This window comes from Anthonomus grandis, chromosome 9 (assembly GCF_022605725.1).
Source record: "Anthonomus grandis grandis chromosome 9, icAntGran1.3, whole genome shotgun sequence".
NCBI lineage: Eukaryota > Metazoa > Arthropoda > Insecta > Coleoptera > Curculionidae > Anthonomus > Anthonomus grandis.
This window is the reverse complement of record NC_065554.1, coordinates 9,898,826-9,919,633: the sequence shown is the minus strand read 5'-3', so window position 1 is coordinate 9,919,633 and position 20,808 is coordinate 9,898,826. Positions and strand designations below refer to the sequence as shown.

Here is a 20,808-nt window from a genome sequence, read left to right as displayed (position 1 = left end):
AGAAAAGTAGAATTTTTAATTTGCAAATAGTAGTTAACATACCATTTTTTCGCTTTATTGGAAGATAAGAGGTTTTTTTTTCCAAAGTAAAATACAGATCACATTATTGTCAAAACTTGAAAATGGTTCACCTAGAAGGATTAAGCAGTGAGTATAATCTAAGTACTTTAATTACATCTTTAATCCGGTAATACTTTAATTTCGGAATATTTTTTTTTAAATCTTCAAAATTTTAGTTTTTTACTCGTTATTATTTCGGTTTCGATTAATTTTTTGTGCAAAAAATATTAAGACAGAACTAGCATTTACTGATCACTGTTGTTGCATTTGAATGTTAATTACGTTTATTTTGTAATAATTTCTCGAGAATCTTGAAGAAGAAACTTTCTTCCTTTGACTATCTCGAACCCTACACTTTTATTGACACAAATCAATTAAAAGTAGAATATTATATCCGAGATTTTTTTGGATTTATAGTTGTATACAGGATGCAGCCTTTAATTAAAATAACTCCCTTAGTGCTCTAGTAATCAAATTTTTATAAAAATAAAAAGGTTATAAAAACGTTTTATTATCTTCATTTTTTTTGATGAATTGTTTTTTCTATCGATTTATAGTTAATTATTTAGTTGTTGTAAATAGCTTCTCTAACACTATAAAATGAAAAATCTAAATAAATAAATTGAAGAGAATGCTTTTGAATGTTTCAAAAATCTTATTTCTACAGCTGTAATACAGCGCTATTCTCTACCCTGCAAGATACAAACTCAAGGGTTTTTCTGATTTAACTGAGGGACAAGTTTTTAATGTAGTTTCAAAATTTCAGCATTTGAATGTAGTATGACAGTGCTCTAAAAATAAGTTAATTAGTAATAAAGCAGCTTTTCAACACTTAATTCGCCTATAATATCTTAATAATATATAATATACGTATCTTGTCTAGAGTTTTATTTTTGGACCTAATTTCTAATTATTGACAATTAGGTTAGACAGTTAAGTTCTCGTAATAAGACTATTTTAAATATTTTCAATTAACATAGAATAATTTTATATATATGTTCAATTTTATTGTCAATTTCAAAGCAAATAATTTAATTTAAATCTGAACCGGTACTATAGTAAATATATTCTTAAATTGACTTATAAGATTTATATGTATATGTGAATAGGTGCGGTTTACCTTGTGAATTATTAAATTTTTCTTGCTAAAAAATAATTAACCAAAAGAGTTTTGACTTATTGAACCATTCGAACGTACTAATAAGTGGCAGTTATGTCAATATATAGGATATTTAACCAGTAAGTAAATAATAATTCATTAATTTATAATACACATTTATCCCAATATGAAAATACATCACCCTAAATATTTGTAGACCGTTTGAAATAATAAACTTTAGATTATTTAAATATAATGCTTAATTTAATTGTAAATCGATTATGTTTTTAAAAGAAAACTCTCTCTAGTCAATATGCTTTTAAAAATCCTTAAAGAAAAACAGATCAGGTGACTTCTATAGTGGAACTGAACTTCTTAATCCATCCTGCAGAAAAACTCTTTGTTCAAGAACTAAAAACGTGGCAACCCGCATTAGATTAGGCTTAATCTTCTTAAAATAAGACCAAATATTTAATACTTTTCTTATGCATTTTCATACAGTTTTTTCCAAGCAAACATCCTAAAAAAAATTTTAAGTGTGGGAAGATTAAAATTTATCTTGGCAATTATCCAACGTATTTTTTTCCAGAGAAAAGTTCAGTACTGGCTGTTATGACAATTTCAGAATTTTAGTGATGAAAGCTGAATATACTTTCTAAGCGCGTGGAATAATTACGTGGGTATTTTTAGATTCCAATAGGAGATTTATCTGGTGTTTTTCAAAAATATGATGCTTATTTTTAAAAAAGAACCTCAATCTTTAAAAAATCATTTGTTTGCATATTTTAACGTAGTTGTTAAAGGCTTAATTTTGAAAAAAATCTTTGTAATTCCAAAGGCATTTGTTCGTACAAATGCTTTTCCAGCAAAAACTGTCAATTAATTTTTAAGACAAGTTTTGTTAATTTATCCTGTTAAAGCTTTTAATTAAATGATCATATATAAAAGGTGTTTTTTTTTAGAGGCGGAGAACTTTAAATTGAAATTAAACACAAATATTTTATTGATATGAACGAATTTGCTTTTATATTAAAGAATTTTTTTTGGCATTAATATTTAAAAATGATTTCGGGCATGTGACCCCCACGGCTGGCGCGTACGTGGCGTAATCTAGAAGTCCAATTTTCACACACTCTTTCCAGTACTGCAGGCTGTATTTCGGCAATCACGCGTCGTATTTTGGCTTCCAAGTGGTTTGGTTCCACATTTTTTTCTTAAATATATATGGCACGGTATTGTATAGCTGCAACTTCTGACCGAAATATTGTGGTATATAGTAGATACCGGCACTTCTTTCGGTCTTTCCTGTCGGTTGTTACAAAATTTTTGTCTAAATCTGATGAGATCATTTGACTTCTTGATCATTCTCTATTTTCTAAGGTCTGTTTCTTGTATTTCTATAAGACTGTGGCTTTGTTTGGCGTATTATGGACTGCCTTTAGTTCTGCTTATATGAACATAAAAATTGGGCGTAGATCCACGAGAACCTTAAGTGCTAGTGTCGAATTTGTCCGAGAACTAGTAGAGTCTAAAACTAGCCTTTAAGCTCCTTGTAAATGCCTGATTTTAGGAACTTCTGTTGAATTTAAATTCTATATTAAGTTTCAAATTTCTTTTTAGTAATCTATTATCAAATTATTAAATAAATTATTCTGTATAAAAATTCCTTATTTAAAGTAGTGTGCACATACTTTTTCTGTTGCTTAGTCTAGTTCTGTTGTTCTTCTTGCGGTCGTATTTATTTATTTATTAGCTATCAACAGCTCAAGGGACAACTACAGCGTGTTTTATAATATGTGGGACAATTTATTTTTTTTAGAGGGGTTATAGAGGGTCTCAAAATAAGCAAGTTTGCGCCAAAAACCCCTATGAGAAAATAATTAGATTTTGAGATACAGGGTAATAAAATTTTAAGAAAAAATCTTATTTTTCACGATAAATTTGGCATTCCTCTAAATATTTTAGATAGTATCTATGTATCAAGTATTATTTTCTAATACATAATTTAATTTTTATTTTACCAGTGGCATCCATGCGGTTTAGAATCTAGATAATTCTTAAAAAAATGGTACGCTACTGTTTTTTTCAAATAAAAAATATTTTTTAAATCCTCATTACATTTAGAATTAGAATTTCGTTTATTGGCATTTTTTTCTCCGACGTACCGTTTTTGCATAAAAAAATGAAAACCATTGTTCGAAATTTATTTCTCTCTAAAATTTAAATTTTTTGTTTCATCCGTTTGATAATATTTACGGTAGGCATTCATTATTAGAAAAAATGATTGCAATAAAATTCTTCGATTTTAAGATCTTATAAATATCTACTTCCTAATACCAAATTCTTCAAAAAAAAACATTAATTTTTTTGATAGCTTTTATTTGACTATTTTTTATCCAAATACCATTCAGAAAGCAAAAAGAAAAAAAGTGAATATTACAAATTTAATGATGTCATACATAATAAGTCCGCCAAAATGTATATCCGAAAATGTATAGAGTTGAGTCTGAGAAACAAAATTTATTGTCAATAATTTTTGTAAATTTACATAAATCTAAAACGTCTAAATCCAAATCACATGCATAAATATTGAAATATTTGCAAATTTTGTAGATGGGTGAGTTTTTATAAGTATTAGTTCTATTGAGGCTTAAATCTTTGAATAAATAACGACTTAAATAACGACAACAGTTTAAATAACGGCAGCAGTGAGAGAATTTCAGGGAATCAATATTGCTTGGTAAAGTTTTAAAGAGATATATATGACAAGTTCTGATGCGAAAATCTGCCAAAGTTAATCTATTAAATTTTTGTAAAAGGCAATGGTGATTATAACCTAATCGCCAAACTTTTTAAAAAACAAATATTTCAGAAAATTTCTTTGCACGCGCTCAATGATTCTAATCCAAATTTCATATTGATGGGAACAAATTATATTAGCATATTCCAACTTTGGTAATGGCGAACTGTCAAACAACATCAGACGACACTCGTTAAAATGCGTAGTAGATCTGACAATGAAACCCATTATTTTGTGTGCCTTATTTACCATGTTGACAATTTGATCTGTAAAAGCCAGATTGCAGTCAACACCCAAATCCCTTTCATTTGTGAATTTTTGAAGAGAAGTACCATTGATATTAAGGGTTCTTGACATTGTGGACCATTTTTTATTATTGAAGAAGAGTACATTTGTACTACACCAGTTCATAACATTATTCTGCAGACATAAGCAGTTCCTCATAGACCCAATTCCCATGTTTAACTTAAAATCGTCAGCAAAAAGTAAAGCTTCAGAGTTACCCCTTGCAGTGCACAGATTATTAATGGCAATCAATAATAATAAAGGTTCCAAATTAAAGCCCTGGAGTGCCCCCATATGAACTACTGTACATTCTTGGCACATTTGACTTCAAGAAACTGTTACCTATTTGACAAACTATTAAATTAAGTTTATAGTGACGTTGTTTTCTTAATATAGACTTTTTAAAATCGATGTTGGTACTAAGGTAAGTTGAATTTGACCTCATTATCCAGTCAGCTATTGAATATTGCTAATTCAAAAACTTTAGAGATTGTATAGAGAATGGTAACTGGACGATAATTTCTTGAATCATTCCTGAGATCTTTTTTAAATAATAAAATCACGTTGTTTAAACGCCAAACTTCTGGATATACCAAAGATTGGAGACTAAGATAAAAAAATATGAGAAAGAGGTTTTATCAATATATCAGTGCTGCCCTTAATACCATCGCCAGGCAATCCATCGGGTCCTGTAGATTTGTTTCCCTTAAGTTTTTAAGGGCATCTGAGATTTCTTTTTCATCAAATAATTTATCGCAGAAGTAATTTTTAAGTGAAGACTTTACTTGATTATTGGATAAATCAGAAACAAATACAGAAATTAAATACTTCGGAAATGTTTGCAATCTTTTTAGTTCCAGTATAATAAGATTACAGAAATATTAATAAAAGAAATTTGAAAATTTGAAATTATTCTTCTAGTTACGAATATAAGACCAGAAACATGTAGGCTCTGTATTTACGCTAAGGTCAACATTACGTAGATAGGCACATATGGTCATTTTATTTTAATTTTTTGTCTAGGATTTTTATATTTATTCAACCAAAAAGTTATGTTTGGTCTTTTAATTTTACTAAACATGTTTCTGTTTTCTTGAGCAACCTAATAATTTCACTATAATACCAAACTGGAAATCCCTTTCCAATTTGGGTGGACATAGGAACACACTGTACAAAAAAATTATTAGTTCAAAATCCGCTTTTTTAAAATTAGAGATAATAGAATTCATAAGTTTTTACTTGTAATAATACAATTGAAATGTTTTTAGTTCGTTTTTTACTAAATGCAACAAGAGAGTTTTTCTACAGTTTTTTTGGAATTTCTGGCGAGGAAAGGGATAAAATTTTACTACCTGTTCTTTAGGTATTAATAGTAATTGGTCCTAATTTAAGTCGAATATGTACTGTGAAGATGGGTCCGCAAATGCTTCTTCACCAAGATATGATTTTTTTTAAATTCAGTAGTGTTATTGTGAAAACTAAAACAATGTCTTAAACGTATTTTTATTAAATTATTTTAATAAAAATAAGTTTCTTTTATTTTCTTAATTTAATTATTTTAATAAAATTAAGAAAATAACTATTTACAATAATTATTCAAAGTGTCCACCTTCACATTGTAATTTCAGTCTAGAGCTTTCAATGATGTGGCTGATAACTTTCCCAATAACACGGTGGGTATTCCTTAGGTCGTTAGAGATAATATTAATTTTACGAAGCAGTTCAGCCCTGGTATGTGATTTCTCTGCATACACTAAACTCTTATCTTCACAAGCATACACTAAACTCTTATCACACATATCTTCACAAGTAATAGTCCAAAGGATTTAAATCCGGTAAGCGAGAGGGCCAGGAAACTACGTCCGTCAAATCCAACGTCCAGAAAAAGTTTTACTTAAATATTCAGTCAATTTTCTATTATTTTGGCGCGTAGCATTTGTTGGCACATTTGTTGTCTTCTTTGAATCAGAATATCTCGTAAGAAATGAAAATAAATTGCAGATATCAATCGACCGTCAAACATTTAAGGGTCGACTGATCTCCTAACAAAGCACACCAAACATTAACCGAAAAATGATGTTTGAAATCCCGTTACATTCTTGCATGGTGATTTTCAAGCTGCCAAGAATAATTCCTTAAATCATTGATACCGTCTCGGGTCAATGTGGCCTCATTGGTAAACAAAATGTTATTAACCAAATTAAGACGTACAATGGACCAATTGCCAAACACTAGTTGTTCAACACTATCTAGTATTGCATCTTGGGTAGTGCTGCTGATAATGTATGAAAAAAGCAGTTGGAAATTATCCAGTTGATTAAAAACTCTCCCAAATACTCGTCTATCAGGTATTCTTCGATTTGGTATTCGATACCGGCGGCGGTATTCAACCACTGATGCTCTACCACTTCCGTTGCCATATCCGTATACTAGCACCATGTACGCGTATTCTTCATTTGTAAAAATAAATATGACAGAAATTTGCACAAATTACTGTCATATTTATTTTATCAACTGACGCAACTACTGTATCAGAATAACAAACAAAAGAAGTATCCATGGCACCTGGCCTACTTGATGTTGCGTTGGTAGAACGTTGTATTATAGATAATTATTTATATTATAGCGTTGTCATTTTCGGCACAATAACACTAGTAAATTAAAATGAACAAAACAATGATTTATTATTAAAACACCAAATTTTCCTTACCTCGCGGGACACCTTTTATATGTATAATAGTTATATGGGGAAGTATACATTTTACTTTAATAATTTTTTTAACCTCTCTCTAACGTTATCGAATTATAAAACAAAAACTGATCTATAAAATGCCTAAACAAATTAACATCTTGTATATTATACAAGGTGTCTCGTAATTAATCATAACATCCAACTAGTATTTATACAGGGTGTCTCACGACGAATAGACGCGTTCGATATCTTGGAAACTAATTTTTTAAAAATTTTGAAAATTTGGTACCATGGCACAGTCGATGGGGGCTATACAACTAAAATATTTTGACAGTTGTGACGTTTCCGGTTATACCGGAAGTAGGTGTCAACTTCGTTATTTTAAATGGAACACCCTGTATATTTTTACATTTTTGGCTTTTACGTGAAATTCTAAGTATATTTTGTGTATAATGTTCTATACCTAAGTGTAACCGTTTTTGACATATTCTTAATTTCATGTGAAAAACTATGTTTATAATCCCTAACATAATTACCGATTACTCTCTTTTAGTAGCCTTTATTTAATGGTTAGTCTTGGTTTTATTTTAGAGAAAGGACCACTTTAAAAGACTATTTTAATATTTAGCTAAAAAAAAGATACAGGGGGGTCAAAAACTAGCATTAAAAATTAAAATGAAAAAATCATTAAAAGTCAATTTTTTTAAATGGAAACCCCCTATTTTTATAATTTTTTCATAAAGATAATTAAAAATAAGGTTAAGTTTGTATAAGGTTATCTAGTCCAAAAATTGATAGTTTCCGAAATATTGGCAGTTTAAATTTGGCCTAATATTAAAACCCGTATAGTAACACGGCTCAAGGATTGTTGATAACTTGGGCATGACGATTGTCATAGAAACCGCTAGAAGCGGCAGTAAGATAATGAATTATAACAGAAATGTACACTTTTTAATTAAATTACACTTTTACGAAGAAAACTTAAATAGCAAGTAACTTATAAATTTAATGCATATAATCCATTGTCTTACTGCCGCTTCTAGCGGTTACCATGACAACCGTCATGCCCAACTAATCAACAATACTTAAGCCGTGTTACTATACGGGTTTTAATATTAGGCCAAATTTAAACTGCCAATATTTCGGAAACTATCAATTTTTGGACTAGATAACCTTATACAAACTTAACCTTATTTTTAATTATCTTTATGAAAAAATTATAAAAATAGGGGGTTTCCATTTAAAAAAATTGACTTTTAATGATTTTTTCATTTTAATTTTTAATGCTAGTTTTTGACCCCCCTGTATCTTTTTTTTAGCTAAATATTAAAATAGTCTTTTAAAGTGGTCCTTTCTCTAAAATAAAACCAAGACTAACCATTAAATAAAGGCTACTAAAAGGGAGAAATCGGTAATTATGTTAGGGCTTATAAACATAGTTTTTCACATGAAATTAAGAATATGTCAAAAACGGTTACACTTAGGTATAGAACATTATACACAAAATATACTTAGAATTTCACGTAAAAGCCAACAATGTAAAAATATACAGGGTGTTCCATTTAAAATAACGAAGTTGACACCTACTTCCGGTATAACCGGAAACGTCACAACTGTCAAAATATTTTAGTTGTGTAGCCCCCATCGACTGTGCCATGTTACCAAATTTTCAAAATTTTTGAAAAATTAGTTTCCGAGATATCGAACGCGTCTATTCGTCATGAGACACCCTGTATAAACAGTGCTGGCTTTAGAGCTTTAAAATTATTTTTATTTAAAATAGTGTTTGCTACTACGAGATTTTTGAAAACCATAAGTAAGTAACGTAAAGTTTGCCAATTTTAAAATTGTTGGCATATGCCTTATTAGCAGATACCACAACAGTGCCAAAACAATAAATTTTATTCAAACATATTTAGGTTTTTTTGCTGATTCTATATGTATATTCAAAAGGATGTAATTTTAAAATTACTTTACGAAATAAGCTAAAATTTAGTTTATTTTTGTTTTTGATTTGTAGAATACAAATAAAAATTTTTTTTAATAATTTTTTGTCTGTAATTTAATTTCAGTTATGTGCTTTTTCACAAAACTTTTAAAAGATTTTTTTTTGAGCAACTGAAGTGAGTATACAAGGTGAGATAGTTTATTGATGCATGTATTGTAATCGTCAAAACTATCAGAGTTGAACAGAATGGGTTAATAAGGTTTTTAAGATATTTCCAAAAAACTAAACCACTTCGAAAAAACTTTTTTAAGGCCTGCTAAAGCCAAAGTATTTTTTATGTATTATAGCATAACATTTATTGATTGCAGACATTTCGATCAGCCATAATATAGATGCCAATACATCCATTATCAGAATGCCCCCTTTGTATACATAATTAATCCAATTGGACTATAATTACTTTGGTGTATTCAGACCCACTAATAAATAAATTTTACTGATTATCCTTTTGACTTTTAAGGAAAAGACCAATACCAACTAATTTAATTGATTATTACGGTAAAATAATCGTAAATAAAAAATATGTAAATCTTAAGTAAAGTAAAATCGCAGCAACTCGCCGGCATAATCGTCGTGACGGGCGTCGACAATTTTAGACCATTGGATCGCCTTTCAGGCGTCCATTTTAGGAGCAACTATTTTTACCGTCCGAATTGGATACAGTCACTTAGCCGACTTATTTTTCTGTCATGCCAGAATCAGTGGCGGTACATTCCAAGAATTCTTTACATATTTATAAGTCAATTAAATTGAAAAATAATATTACAGTTTACAGTCAAAGAAGTTTGTATGCAAGTGACAACCTGGCACTAGATTCTAGAATAAATAAATTTGGTTTGTCTGCAGAAAAGATCCACTGATTTTCTTTCTATAACTACCATTCTTTTAGAATAATTCCTTCCCAGGATTTTTAAGAATTAATTTGCATTTTTATTATAATGGATCAGAACGGGTTCTGCTCGGAATGTGTTGAATATAATTTAAGAAAAACTTGATTTTTTTTTTTCCTTAATTTTAATTCTGAATTGATTTCTTTATATAAAGGTGATATCCAAAATGCCAAATAAGGCCTTTCTTTATTCCGAACTTTTAGGAAGAAAATCAAATTTATATAAATATATCTTACATTTAATCTGATATTTGAAGTAGTAATAGATTAAGTAATTCAGTCTGTAGTTCCACAAAAAATACATATGTATGTACATCTAAAAAGAATTACTGTCTAACTAATTTTCTTGTTTTAACAATTTTTGTTTAGTTTAAAAACAATTAAATGAGATACACAGGGGATGTAAGTAAGATAAATTTTTATAAGGCTATAATAGTGACCGCGAATATAATATGAAATACTCGTAATTTTAATGATAAGCTTATTGCCGACAAATTGATAAAATATTTATATTAGTGATAGTGCCAAATCATCAAACAGAATGGTTACTAAATATAATGGCTTTATTAATAAGAAATAGAAAAAAAAAGATTTATGATTTTGATTAGCAGCGAATTATTTAAATAATGATCATACTATTTTCCCGATTTTTTTTTATGCCAATAAGAACTATCAAGTTCAATGATTCTGAATCCATTGTGGAATATTTTTGAAGCGACTTCATATATTTAAGTAATATTTGTACAATATGTATCACAGGTTAGTTATAAGTTATAAGGGATGCATATATGACGTTTTGAGATCATCTAAGAACTAGATGTAATATAAATTCATGCAGCCAGTCCAAAGAATATAAGACAGGTCCGTAGTAAACTACATATCCAAAAACCTAGCATTGGACGAACTCTACAAAATATCATCCTCTATCATGCATTTTAAATTCAAAGAATCCAAGTTACGAATCCAAAGAATTATTAATTGTAATTAACATTTATATAATGGATAAAGTGATTAAATTATTATAATAAGTATATTAAAGTCAACGGAATACATATCAACAATATCTGTAACAATATCTGAAATGATACTGTAATAATCGCAGATAATGCAAACAATCTTCAGGAATTATTGAATGACGTAAATGAAATAAACACAAGATTAGGCCCGAAAATTAATATAAAGAAAACGAAGTTTATGGTCGTGAAGTAAGACTGGTATTCCACAAATCAGAATTTAGGTAAATGAGAATAATATTGAGCAAGTGACGCCATTTAAGGATCTGGGGTGAATACTGAACCAAAATTCGGACCCAGAATTAGAAGAGATTAGATGTAGAACAATGAAGAGCAACTTTCCTTTAACTCAAAAAGTACTTTACCAATAAAAACCTAATCTTCAAACTAAAGTACAGAACTGTAAAATATTATGTTTGATCAGTTCTTTTGTACAGTGTAGAGGCCTGGACATTAAAAGCAAGCTCTATGAGTAAATTGGGAGCGGTGTGGTGTCTAAAAAGAATACTGATAACTAGTTTTTAAGAACTGAAAAATGTTACAAATGACAGAATCATGTGGCAGATGCTGACGCAAGAATGTGTATGGCACTCGAAAAAGAATATTTTGTTTTAAGTTGATTTCTAATCTAATGCATTATTTTATCGTACAAGATGTGATAAAGCTGTGCTTATAGATAGGAAAATATGCTTTCTTCCCTTCAACTATATTCTTTGCTTTGTTTTTTGTTTGAATAGTGCTCAAATAAGATAACCAGCATTTCCATTCAAATCTTGGAAGAGACTCTCTTATAAAAAACCTTGACTGATGATATCAAAAATACTTGATTAGGTCAAGTTTTCACTCATATTTGAGAAATAATTTTTTATGACTTTTACGATACATTCCGATATAGTTTTAATGAAGGAATAGTTTCATTCTAGAGCCAAAAGTGTATACTATTCAAACAAAAATCGATGTAGAAAATGATTAATCTGCTGAAAATATTTTCAACTAATTGTTTTAAATTATTTTAATTTAAAGAAAATAGTAAATTAGAAGATGAAAAATGCAATATATATATCCTTTAAAACATTTTATAATAAAAAATAACATTTTAGAAACCTTATTAACTTTACCAAATGGAAATAGGAAGTAAGAAGATGAGAAATACGGATACAGAAATAAGTTTTTAGTACACTTTTTCGACTTTCGTTTTAATATTATTAGTTATATATTAATTAACTTTAAACTAATTCTAAATCGTTTTAAATAATTTTACAATAGCATACTAATATAATACCTTTTTTAGTGCAAGGTGGCCAATTAACCCAAGAACAGATTCAACAAATTCCGGGTTTCGGGCCAAATGCTTCACCGCCAGTGTTCGAAAAGGTGTTTAGCAATGCCCGATTCGCTCAAGGAGGTGTGGCGGCCTTTGAAGGTCGCATCACCGGAAAACCACAGCCCACCGTCTCCTGGACGCGTAAAGGCGCACCACTATTCAGTTCCCAGAAGCATCGACTTTCATATAACGAATCGACTGGAGATGTTACACTCCAGGTAAGAAAAGTTTTAAACTAGTAAAAATACGAGGTTTCAAGAAAATGTTGGTGGTTGGTAAAGATTCCTGTAGTACTTCAATGTAAACGATATCAGCTTGTGATAAAGAATCTTCGTCACTTACAAATCATGCTCTATTTAGATAGAAGATATGATTGAAAGAGAGTTAGGCTTAAGCGATCAATACCATATTATTCATATTTCCTTCAAAGAATGTTATGAGGTTGGCAATCAACTGCCTTGCTGAGGTTGCAAAATGTCGCTTTAACAAAGTTGCGGCCCCTAAATGGAGGACAGCTATTTCTCGATTGATGATGTAGAAATAGCAAAAAACACTTTATAATATTATTATTAAAATTAAATAGGTTAATTATTCTCCTAGTTGTTGTACTATTTCATTCGTATTCTGTAGTTAAAAGTTGATTCGTATGGTTTATTTAGGGTTCTACTTATGTATGGATTAATATTTGCATTCTGGTTTCTAAGTAGTTCATCTTGTCTGCGGGCCTCATTTTGGCCCCAATTTTGGTTATTTATGTTATGCTTGCTTGCTTTCACTGTCAGTATTTTCCTAAAATTATTGGTCACTTTCGACAAAAACAATGAAGAAAATTCTAAATATTTTAAAATTTCAATTAAACGGCAGTCTACGCGAGTTAGGTTAGAGTTTTTGACGTTGTTAATAAAAGTGTGTTCCTGAATTTCGTTACAATATCATAAAAATGTGTCAATTATTTTGACAAGCACAAAACAATCCTACTGTTCCACTTTAATAAAATATGAATAATTTTTTCAATAAAATATATAAGATACTTTATAAAGAAGTCAATGTTAAATGTTAAATGAATGTAGATAACGTATATTAGAGAAAAGGCCAACAACATAGCAAGGCCGCTTGATCGCATGGTTGATGTTACCGACCGCGACACAAGGAATCTTTACCAGTGGAGTCGTCAAAAAAGATTTACATGATAAATATTTATTAATAATAGATTATGTTTAAATACAAACGAAATTACCATTTATGAACTCTTTAGGCGTTTTTTAACGTACTTCATTAGAGTAAAGGTACCTATATATTAAAAAGCATTATTATGCAAATTAAATATTTTATAATTATTATATATTTCTTAATAGTTCAGGTTTGAAGATACAAATTTTTAATATACCATTTTTCTGCCAAGACAACAAAAAAACCCGTCCTTTTAATAAACCATGGACAAAATTCGAGTTTCTTATTCTTTATAGCCTATTAATAGACAAGTGTTTTAAAAAAATATTTGAATTTTAATTATAATTTTTTTTTTATTTCACACACTTCACATTTAAGTTTTTATTTAGATTTAATTCTATTCTACGATCCCCTATTCTACGGTTATGATGACGGTTCTCCCTTGTCCTTGATATGATGTTATGACAGCATCGTATTTACTTGTAAGAAGATCGACTTGAATCGCGTAAACAGCAGAAGTTTTGACCATCGTAATAATTCACAAAAACACTTCAACGAGACCTTTTTGCTTTGATCTAATAATTGCCATCTTGATGTCCTCTTCTACAATGCAGATTTTTGGTCATATCCTTCATGTAAGATATGAATAAAGTTCAATTTTACATGATCTTACTTATGTTTGAGATTGTTTACAAGTACGGCCGTTTCTCTAATAATATGTACGTTTTCGTCTGTCGCTATTATAATCAACGAGAAAACTTAAGCTGCCTAATACCCATAGAAATAGAGAAATGGTAGAATGGGCCAAGACCTGCGCCGATTGTCTAATGACCATGGCCGCCATTTGTATGGTCTAGTGCTTGGACATCGCAATCAAACATTGATGTTGACCATCGAGGGTGACATCGATGCCTTAAAAATATCGGTGTTTTCCTACATTGATGTTAGGAAAAAAGAAAAAACGAAGACCGAAAAAACTAAATTAACAAAAGAAAAGACCAAATAAGGACTTCACTTATAAATTGGAACTTAGTTTAAGTTTGGATAGTGCATAGAAATAAAATATCGTTGGTAAAAACATCGATCAAGAAGATCGATGTTTCAAAAACATCGCATCGCCCAGCACTAGTATGGTCTTCTTTCGCGAGAATATAGCTGCATTGCAGGGGTTTTTGCTGTCACATATAATTTTAAAAAAATATAAAAAAAACTACTTCACCCAATATAAAACAATATATTGAAATTTCGATTTGTAAACAGAAAGAACAAAATAAATAACCTCAACTGCTCTAATTCAAAATTAATTGCCAAAAACAGCTAATCAGCTGTAACAGAAGGAGAAAACCATACAAATGGCGGCCTCCTATGTATCCGCCTAAAATTGGATGCGCAATGATCTATGCACATTCTACCTTTATCATATTTCTATGCTAATACCATATTAATAATACTCAATAAAGATAATTTCAACTAAAAACCTGCAAATTAATAATTCGAGTGAATTTTGTTTAATTAACCACTGATATTTTTATATTTAATGGTGATGTTCTTTAGTATACTAAGAACTTATACCTTGTACCTTGGACCACTTTACACAATTTAAAACAAAAATTAAATACAATTTTGCGTCTTTAAATATGTCCAGCTGTTGTTTATACCTTTTAGTACAAAATGGCATTTGAGCAATTAAAAAAATACAATACAAAACTATTGCATGATACAATATTCTCGTGTGCCTTGGCCCAAGCATAAAACAATAGGTAGAAGCAATAATAAAATGTTCGTTTCATTTTTCTTAATTACACACAAAGTAATATTAATATTGGTGTAGAATTTTTTTTTTTAATAGTATTAATATAAAAAATCATTTGCTTAATCTAATTTTACAAAAATTACATAAGTAGTCATTACACTCTTTTCCTCCAACCCCTGCGTACATGAAAATGCTTCCTTAAAGAAGAAGTGAACTTACACCACTTTTGTCACTAAACTTTGAGGAAAAGCAGTATGGGCATAATTTTTCATCACCACTGTCTTCACTATGAGACGATACAAAAGATATCACCTTAGAGTTAGATGAAGAACTTGATAAATTTTTTTTGACTTTTGTTTTCGGTAATTCTTTTTTACCTTTTTGTCTTCTATTTTATACAAACTTTAAGTCCTAAATTGATTAGATACTTTAAAATTTGTTCTTTGATTTCACTTTCTTTTGGCGTATCAGTAGCAATACCAGTTCTTCCTTGCTGTCTTCCTCCTTTCCTCTTATTCTTCTTGCGATCTTCGGCTTTAGGGTAAGGCTGAACGTTTTCTGAAGTAAAGAATGTCTTTGTCTTATTTGTATTTAATTTGGGCATCTCAGAAAGTGTCTCAGTGGAGCTGAGAAACAGCAAGGTTAAAGTTGAGTGGCCAAGAGCTGAAGATGCATCAGTAACTGGATATAAAGCTGAACACGTAGATGGCACAAGTAAGAATAAGGAAGAAAATAACGAACCTACAGCTGAAGGCAGATCAGGACTAGCAGAAGAGCTGGATCCAACTTTGTTAGTGGTACAAGTCCCTTTAGTGTTTGCAAGCGTATCGGTCACGTAGGAACAAAGGAAATCATCGTCAGTAAAAATGTCTTTATTGAACAGGAATATTCCTAATTTTCGAAAGCCGGACAAGATATTATCCAGACTAAAAGCACGAAGATATGGTATTCCCAAAGCCCCTGCAGCGTTGGATACATCAAAGGTTTTTCCTTTGTTGTTGAGAAGCCAGGCTTTAATAGCTTGGTTGTAATAGTTCCTTAAAGGTCCGTACACAGAGAGGTCTAACGGCTGCAGTCTGTGCGGGGTATGTGGGGAAAAAGTAACAATACCTATATCAGATGCCTTATCAAGAATTGTTGTACCAAGGTGGGTTTCATGGTTGTCTAGAATCAACAGGACGCGATCATTCTTAGAGTTTTTTGCAGATTTCATGAAATGATCCAAAAATGTCATAAATGATTAATCGTTTGACCAACTTAATGGGTTTGCTCTACTAATACATCCTATTAGTCCTACAAAAAGCATTCTTTCTTTAAAATCGACTCGTGGAAAGATCAACATAAAAGGCAACGAATTACCGATTCCATTGATCGTCAATAACAATTACGAGGGTCCCTCTTTCAGCAGAGGTAGCACTGCCTACCTGCTTTACACCTTTCGGAGCAACTATTCTAGATTGTTCTTGAACTAAGCTCAGCCCTGTTTCGATCAGGTTTCATTTTATCTAAGGAAATTGGACCTATTTTCTATGCACCTTTTTAATATTGTTGGAAAAAAGTCCAACATTAGTTTTGTTAAAACTTGTCATTCGGCTTGAACTAGTAGCCTCTGGTTTTCGGATTGAAAGCCGTTTTTCATGTCGTTTTAGAATTCCTCTCATCCATTCCTTGCCGGCGATTTCATCATCTTTCCAAGTATCTGGTATGTTTTTATTATTAGCTTTTGCAAATTTAAAAGTGAACGTTCCGACACCCTTCTTAGTTAAAAACTGCATTTTCGTTAAAGTTTAAATGTAAGTAACGAAGCTTAATTCCTCTTCGTCTGTAAATACTTTTTTCACAGCATAATTGGCTAAATAGTAGTATTCAGTGTTGCCTAGTAAGCGTTGACCTGCTTATATTAAACACCTTTGCCGCTTCTTTGTAGGTCTTTTTTTTTCGGGATCATCCGAACTCGCAGCCTCCAACTCCTAGGTTTGTTTTAAACACAACGTCAGTACCTAGATCAGAATAATAGTATATTAAACAAGTGGTACGAAAAATGCATGATGACCGCACAGCACACTAATCGGGTTTATCAAATGTTGCAACATCTATAGTACCAAGATCCATTGGTCCAAGGTACATGATGACGGTTATACTCTAGGTACATTATAGTCCCATTTTATTTAAAATGGCTGCCCATATAAAACAGTCTATACAAATTTACAAGCAACAGCAAGCATTTTAGTCACCAAAAAGTCAGCTATCCAGGTGTTTAATCTGAAATATTTCTAGCTTCCGCCTTAAGACAGTATTCTCGTTCAGAGGTTTCAGAAAAACTTTACTTTTACCACATAAAATTACTTTCCTTCACCAAAACTGTTATAACAGACCATTAGCACCACTATAACTCAACTGAGCAGTTGTTTAGATCAAGATTGTGGACTGGGTTCGTCATCGGTCCGCTAGGAAGCAGCACTATCCGGCTACGCGAAATGTTACACTATGGTCTAGGTACAACAGTTTCCCCTAGATACAAAGCCAAGGCCACTTGGTTTATCATTTCTCACAAGAAAAAACTATTTAATTTAATTTTGATATAGTTTGTGATATTTCAATTTATTTATCTTCCGGCCAAAATAATTTTGATACTCCTTTCATAAGTTAATAAATAAACCTATTATCACTAGTTTTTCGTTTTTTTTAACAGGAGTTGTCTTTAAAAAATGCTTTATATTAAATAATAAATTATATAATAATTTATTATAAGTTTCTAGATATTTTTTTTTATGGTAAACACAAGCACAAGAGGAAAGTCGCATCTAGTAGAAAAAGGGATATAAGCTTCCATTCCTGCCAAGATCGTCTCCGTAATTTGGTTTGCACATTCTGAGATGTTATTGGTTTTAAAGCAGACATCTTTCCAAGGGAATGAGCGATAAAATTCCCGAAGATGGTTCCACTCTGCTGATTTATAGTGCCATACCTTCCGCGGCATCGGAGGATCCTGCGTTTTAACCTCCAACTGGCAAGAGACTGTTATCAATTTGTGGTTTGATGTTCCTAGGGGGGCATGTACTGATACTGTGTACGAGTCAGGGTCTGAAGCCAAGACCAGATCTAGGAGACTCGCGAACTCGCCGTCTCGATCGGGGATTCTGGTAGGTTCCTCCACAAGCTGCGTAAGCCCGCATATGATGGCAAATAGCTCAGCTTCTCGTCCTTCATCGTCATTCTTGTTGCAGAAGCGCAGACAGTTGATATTGTGAACGTTAAAATCACCCATGACGATGATTTCTGCGCTTGGGTAGTTAATTTGCAGATGGTTAATGCAATCAACCAGGTTCAAAAAGAGCCGTCTATATTGGGTGTCGCTTGGTGGTCTGTAGATACAGCAGATAAATTTCGTGGCACCACTGGCTATTATTTTGAACCACATGACGTCGAAGTCCGCAGGTTCAAGCGTTTCCTCCCGCTGGCAACTCAAATCGTTCTTGACCAATACTGCCAATCCAAAGTTTAGTCGAAATCGGGTATGTAGATCGTATCCAGGATAAATGAGGTGAACATTTGTTGTTGAAGGTTTCACCTTTGTTTCTGCCAATACCAGAATGTGAGGCTTATTTGATTGCAGGTGTTGGTGTACTGCATTAATATTGGTGTTTAGACCTCTGATGTTGCAGAAATTGATTTTTAGGCTTTTTGATCCGCCTGATGGATCCCCCCGACCAGCCTCCGCCCGGAGATCCGAATGGGAGGCGAGTTTACCTCCGGAAAGTTTTGGTCGTGGATCATTTTCCCTTTGGAAACCAGACACATAGACATGGCGGCGAAACGTGAGTTCCATGGAACCACTTCACGCCGCCTAAGTCCTATGTGGTGGTATTGAACCGGGCGATGCAAGTGGACAGCATCTACCACCAAAAATGAATTAAATTTTATAAAAATATAATTAAAATTTATCTCCATATGAGCAATTTGAAATAAATAATATTATTTCTGTGTTCGCTTTAATGGCCTACAAGAAAAACTTATGAAACAAAGACTTTTGGCTTTATGAAGGGATGGTTTAAGCTACTAAATAATAATTTAGAAGATTGTTCTTGTTCTATTTAGTTGTTTTTATCATAAAAATTCAAAAAAATTTCAACGTCAGATTGAAATCTATAAATAAAAAATCAATGTATAATAATTTTTAATATACAATGTAGTAATAACTTTTAGAAGCAGTTAAAACATATTCAGTTTTATTTAACTATCCCAGAGAGTTACCTTGGTGATAATATTATTAAACCTGATAATTTTTACTGTAAAATCACGATTCTGTTTTCCAAGTTTAGTACTTTTAATAAATTGAACAGTTAAAAAAGCTTTTTATGTATCTTATCTTCATTGAAAAATTATTAAAAATGTATATATTTTAACAGAAACTTCTTCGTTCTTACAAATATCTTATAAATATGAAAGTACTTTAGTAGATTGTATGATGTAAAGATTATGTATAATTACAAATTAATTAATTTACAAATAATTTACTATTCGAAGAAAGCATTTTTTAAATTTAATTTTCATTGGAGAAGCAGGTTTTGTCAGCCAGATAATATTATTATTTTATTACTTATTTTAAAAATTTGTCTATTGCTAGCTCCCTAACCTGCAAAAATCAGTTTTTATTTATTCATTGCAAAATCAAGTATACGGGGTGTCTGCAAAAGGTTGGGAAATCTTAAAACTTGAGATACTACAGACCAAAATATGTGCATTGACCAAAATTGATAGTTTGCGAAATACAGAGTGTCAAATTTACAATTTTATTCTCTATTTTTCCTTATTGCATTTTAGATCTTGGCATAAAACTCGGTGTAGGAAGGTTTTCTAGTTTGAGAAACAAGAGTCCGTTATTTTTTTCGTCCATTCTAGAGGGCGCCTCTTACAGAACTATCATCACTTTTTTGTGCTACCCAATATACAATAACTGACCGAAAAATCTTATTTTCTCGTATTTCCACAACAATAAAGATCCACTTATTAGAAGTGTTATATCTGAGTAATGTTACTATGGTTTCTAACAAAAACAAACGAGGATAGTGACAGAATTAATACAAGAAAATACTTGCTACAAAAATTGCTAGAACACCTTGCCTGCTACACTCTTAATCTCGATGAACTAATCCTTGCTGCTTTCTCCAAGAAATTTCGATGTTTGTTTTCGTTTCCTGGCGATAATGGAAAATTCGTTGTCGAAGATCACCTTCATTTTCCACTGGCGTATCGTAAACGCTTCGTTTTAAATCACCCCAGAAGCAGAAATCCATGGGATTTAAATCTGGTTATCTAGCCAGCCACGATCACTGGTCTGGATAAACTCTATTTAGATGTTCTCTAACTAATAAATTAAAATGAGGTGGAAGTTCGCCATTCATAAACCACATATTCCATGCCTATTGGTAATTAATAACCTTCCAGCAGAATTTTGGCCATTTAATCTAGGTGGTAACTCAATCGGTCCTATTAAATATTATTCAATTATTCCTGCCCATAAATTAATTTGAAATTGTACTTGGTGGCGGGTTTGTCTTATTGCACGTCTGCATAAATGTAACGATTATGCGAGCCAATCGACCCATGCCTTTGAAATACTGTTTTCGAAAATAATAATAACAAAGTAAATCCATTTTCGGGGATAAACGTCCTTAAGACCCATATACAAAATTCTACCCTTGCGTAGTAATC

General features: G+C 31.2%; 1 protein-coding gene across 2 annotated transcripts in view; it reads left to right on the top strand.

The window, feature by feature from the left end:
* The window catches only part of LOC126740640 (titin-like), a 141,774-nt gene that overhangs the window by 8,252 nt on the left and 112,714 nt on the right, over positions 1-20,808 (top strand). For both annotated transcript variants that reach the window (XM_050446750.1, XM_050446749.1), the window contains exon 2: positions 12,138-12,388. In XM_050446750.1, coding sequence (XP_050302707.1) covers positions 12,138-12,388 — 251 coding nt within the window. The remainder of the gene's footprint in view (positions 1-12,137; positions 12,389-20,808) is intronic.